General features: G+C 47.3%; 1 protein-coding gene across 1 annotated transcript in view; it reads left to right on the forward strand.

Moving 5' to 3' along the window:
- The window catches only part of CLRN3 (clarin 3), a 9,141-nt gene extending 6,819 nt beyond the window's left edge, over positions 1-2,322 (forward strand). Inside the window, exon 3 of the mRNA XM_057385558.1 lies at positions 1,954-2,322. Coding sequence (XP_057241541.1) covers positions 1,954-2,228 — 275 coding nt within the window. The 3' untranslated portion in view covers positions 2,229-2,322. The remainder of the gene's footprint in view (positions 1-1,953) is intronic.
- The last annotated feature ends 2,309 nt before the right edge of the window (positions 2,323-4,631 follow it).

Genomic DNA, 4,631 nt, shown 5'->3' on the forward strand with positions numbered 1-4,631 from the left:
CTTCAAACACCAGTAAAATAGTGGTACAGAGCAAGAAAATAATATTTATTTAATAGGAGATATGGGGAGCAGAAATTAGGAGGACTGAGCCACAACAAGATTTATTTCTCTTTTAAAAAAAAATGCATGTGAAAATAAGTCTCCTAAGCATAAAGAAGGTCCCCTAAGCATAAAAAAAAGGTTTGCGTTTTAATTGTACCTGCCTGAAAAGCATCCTTAAACACTGGTAAAATAGTGCTACAGAACAAGAAAATAATATTTATTTAATAGTACATACAGGGACCAGAAATTAGGAGGTCTGAGAACAAAATCTGACCTGGGTGGGAAGGGAACTGTTCAGATAATCTTAATTACAGCAGGTACAGGGGAGGAGGGAAAATCACCCCTTTTTTAACACAGATGCTGAAACAGCTGGGAAATGCAGTTAGAAAAGTGAACCAAAACCTAATTATTCAAATTATTCACCTTTGGGACAAGCAGATCACTGTCTCAGCACACGGGAGGGCTTTTCCTGAGCCCTGAACCCACAAGCTCTGAAATGAAAGCACCTCGGGCTGGCCAAAATAAAGATTGGGGAGAAAAGAAACTCTGGAGCTGGCTGAGGGTTGTGGTGACTTCTAACAAGTGCTGTGATCTGGAAGCTGATTTTGCTGTGGGTGGATTTTTACGGAAATCACGCATCATTTAACGTGGGAGGTCATCCTGGAGGTTCCCAATCCTCCTGCAGCGCTCTCCTGAATTAAAAATGAAGATATTTCAGCCTGGACTGGGGTGGGATGGAATTGTTTCCACCAAAGCTCAGGGATTACAGCTCTGTTGGCACGAGGAAAGCAGAGATGTAAAAGCAATATTTGGTTAAATGTCAAAGAGATGAACTCCTGGTACGTTTGGGAGGCTGCAAGGAGAAAATACAGATTGAATAAGACATCACACCTCAGCTCATCACAGAGTCGGGAAATAATTCAAATTGGAAAGGACACGAGATCTCCAAATCTGAGCTCCAGGGCCAACCCTGCTCAGGACTTTGTCCAGTTGGGATTTTATCCAGTTGGGACATTTTATCTAATCGTGATATTTTAGCCAATTGGGATATTTTATTCAGCTATTTCATCCAGTTGTGATGATAATTATTTTATCCAATTGTGATATTTTATCCAATCATGATATTTTATCCAATTGGGATACCTTATCCAATTGTGATATTTTATCCAATTATGGTGTTTTATGCAATTGGGATATTTTATCCAATTGGTACATGTTATTCAGCCAGGATATTTCATCCAGTTGTGATATTTTTTCCAATTTGGATATTTTATCCAATTGTGATATTTTATCCAGTTGTAATATTCTATCCAGCTGTGATTTTTTTTTCCCAATTGCGATATTTTATCCAATCAGGATATTTTATCCAATTGTGATGTTTTATCCAATTGGTATATTTTATTCAGCCAGGATATTTTATCCAGTTGTGCTATTTCATCCAGTTGTGATATTTTATCCAGTTATTGTATTTTATCCAATCAGGATATTTTACCCAGTCGGGTTATTTTATCCATTTGTGATATTCTACCCAGTTGCAATATTTCATCCAGTTGTGATACTGCCCAAAAAGTGAATTTGGGCTCATATCAACCAGGCATTTTACAAGCCACCAAAGGGGTGAGCACATGACACTCATCAGCACAAAATTCAGTGAAAAAAAGGTTGAATTAAATGGATTTATCTAAAAATAATCAGTGAGAATCTAATAATTTTAGATTATATCATCAAAAACAGGCAGATATTAYTGGYTGGGGCAAAAACWCTTTCAATGCTCACATAATTTACTSATTAATAAAATTAGATAAATGGATTTAAATGTCTGCACTAGGAAAAGGAATAAATTAGACTGTAGGTCGCTACATAAATAGAACTGTGATTTTTTCCTGTAAAATGTGTGTTTCTGTTTTGCAGGGGTGCTCACCCTCCTGGCCATGATCCTGTTCCCTGTGAACGTGCAGGGCAGCAGCCTGTCCAGGGAACTGGCCCACGGCTGCTCCTCCTCTCTGCAGACACACCTGAGCTCCCAGCACACCTACGGATATTCCTACTGGATCCTGCTGCTCGTCATCGCCCTCAACATCGCCTCCTTCCTCGTCATCTATTTCTATGACCACGCCACGTATTCCAGGAAAAAGGAGCAGGAGAGACCCATTGAGAAYGCGCCCAAGGATGTGATTCTGTTTTAGGGACAGAGGGTGCAAAGGATGGGGATTTTTTTCATGTGGGCAGCGAATTTCTGCTCACACCAGACTGTGTGTGCACTGTCCAAATCCCAAATTATTTCGAGGGCACAGAAGCCTTTTTTTGGTTTTAGCTGCCTTCAGGAAGATCAAAGACATCGTTTGAGCTGTGTGGGATTTGGGATCTTGAGGGACAGCAAGGCTGCAAACACCAGGATCCCTTGGGGTGAGGAGAAATGGTCCCTGAGGTGGTGGGGCTTGAATTTCTCCTTTCTGTGCTCAGGGATCTCCTGCAGCTCCTGGTCATGGTCAATGTGGCCAAAATCCCCAGAACACAGGGGAGTCCCCGTGCCTGCAGGGATTTAAAACCCTGAGGATGTGGCACTTGGGGACACGGGGCACTGGTGGCCTTGGCAGAGCTGGGAGTGGTTGGACTCGATGGATTTTCCAACCTGAATGACCCAAGAGCTCGACGAGAGCAGAGAAACTCGGYAGCTATCAATTATTAATTTATAAATATTTATAGAAATGCTGCTCGTGGGTCTTTGCAGACCTTTGGTCGCTGCCAGGAGCGAAGGGCAAAGCCACACCCGGGCAGGTGTGTCCTGTCCCTGCCCYGGGCTGGCACCTCTCCCTGGCACAAGGTCCCCTCAGCTGGGATGATTTATGGCCGGGGCCACCCCCAGCCCGATTTATCGAGGATTTATTGTGCACACAGAGCTTCAGGAGCGAGGAGCTCCTTTCTCACCTTGCCAGGACCTTGGCACTGACCCAGCGTGCCCAATTTTGCTCAGAGCACGCGTTCCCTGTGCCAAAGCTTCTGCTCCTTTGCCCCTCACCTGTGTGTCCAGGAGAAACCTTTCTTTATCCTTTAAAAAGAAAAAGAAAAGGGGAAAAAAGCCTCATTTTCCTTCCCAGCGTGATTTTCAGTCACACTCCGTATCTAAGAGGTGCTCGTGGAGATAAAAAAGCGTTTTGAAGAGGGGATGAGGAGATACAAGAGGTGAATGTTCACCGTTTATGTCAGGAAAATGAAGTTTGAAGATGAAAGGAGCCGGCACTTCATGGGGCTGCGATGCCGCGAAGGAACCGAAGCCGAGGGATTTTCCATCGCGCTTAAAAGGGTTTGAGGGCAGAGAGGGGAATCAAATGAAAATAAAAGAGGCTTTTTTGAGAGGTGAGAGTGGCACAGGTCAGCAGGATCGGGGCTGTTCTCTGCTCGGAGGTGCCCAGGAGGTGCCCAGCCGGCGACCCCTGCTCTGACCCCGCTCCAAACATTTCCCGGTTTTTCTTCGGCTGCAAAAATTTTCCCCCAATTTCAGCGTTCATCTGTCCCTGTCGGACCCGGCCACACCCCTCCCACGGCTCGGAGCAGCTTCGTGGAGGAATGGGGGCGGAATAAGGCGGGAGGAGCAGGAATTCCTGCTCCGGGATTCCCATTGCCTGCAGCTCGTGCTGCGTTAAAGCGCTGATTTGGGAACAAAATAAACGCGGCTTCTGGATGCCTGCTGGAAGGAAGAACGTGGCTCTGTCAAAAATCAGTCTGGAGGTCTCTCGTGTGCCCGCAGACACTGAAAATTCAGTGTATAACGAGCACTCACCTGCTCTGATGTGAGCTGCGGATCAAAGGCGCTACAACGCGCAAAAATCCCATTTAAACGGGAGTTCACGGTGTAGGTGACTGACCGGGCTGCCTTGGGATTCTCCCTCCCAATGTTCTGTTTCAAATTCAGGGCAGGAATTCCCTTCCCGGGCACAGAGAGCCGCTCCCAGCCCAGATGCTGCTGCCGGGGATGGGATGGGATGGGATGGGATGGGATGGGATGGGATGGGATGGGATGGGATGGGATGGGATGGGATGGGATGGGATGGGGCCTAGGGGAGCGACAGCAGAGCGCCCCAAAGAGCAGCCGAACATCCCTGCACGGATAAATTCCTCCAGCCCCGGCCCGGAAGGCACGGGAGGGGTGAAAACACAGAGAGCTGTCCCCAACTGTCACCCTGTGCTTCCCTAAAGCTCCCCGGCAGTGCTGAGGAGCGGCACAAAGCGCTGCTGTGGTGTGGGGTTGGAATTTTTAGGGCGCACGGAGAAGCTGCGGCTGCCCCTGGATCCCTGGAATTGTCCAAGGCCAGGCTGGAGTGATCAGGGATGGTGGGAACTGTCCCTGCTGGAACTGGATGGGCTTTAAGATCCCACCCAACCCATTCCGTGACCCTGTGAACGATTCCATCCCGATTCCAGGCTCTCCTCCTTTCACCCCGCACCCAAACCCGCCCCGGGGCTGTCGGGGCAATATTCATCCTCAATTCTCTGAAACCCCCGGAATAAAAATCATTAGCGGTGTCTGTGATCCCGAGCTCGATTGAGACCATCGATCGTGAATCCCGGCAGCTCTGCCACCAGCAGGG

Source organism: Malurus melanocephalus, unplaced genomic scaffold, assembly GCF_030028575.1.
Source record: "Malurus melanocephalus ecotype Western Australia unplaced genomic scaffold, MMel_1.1 scaffold_841, whole genome shotgun sequence".
Classification (NCBI taxonomy): Eukaryota; Metazoa; Chordata; class Aves; order Passeriformes; family Maluridae; genus Malurus; species Malurus melanocephalus.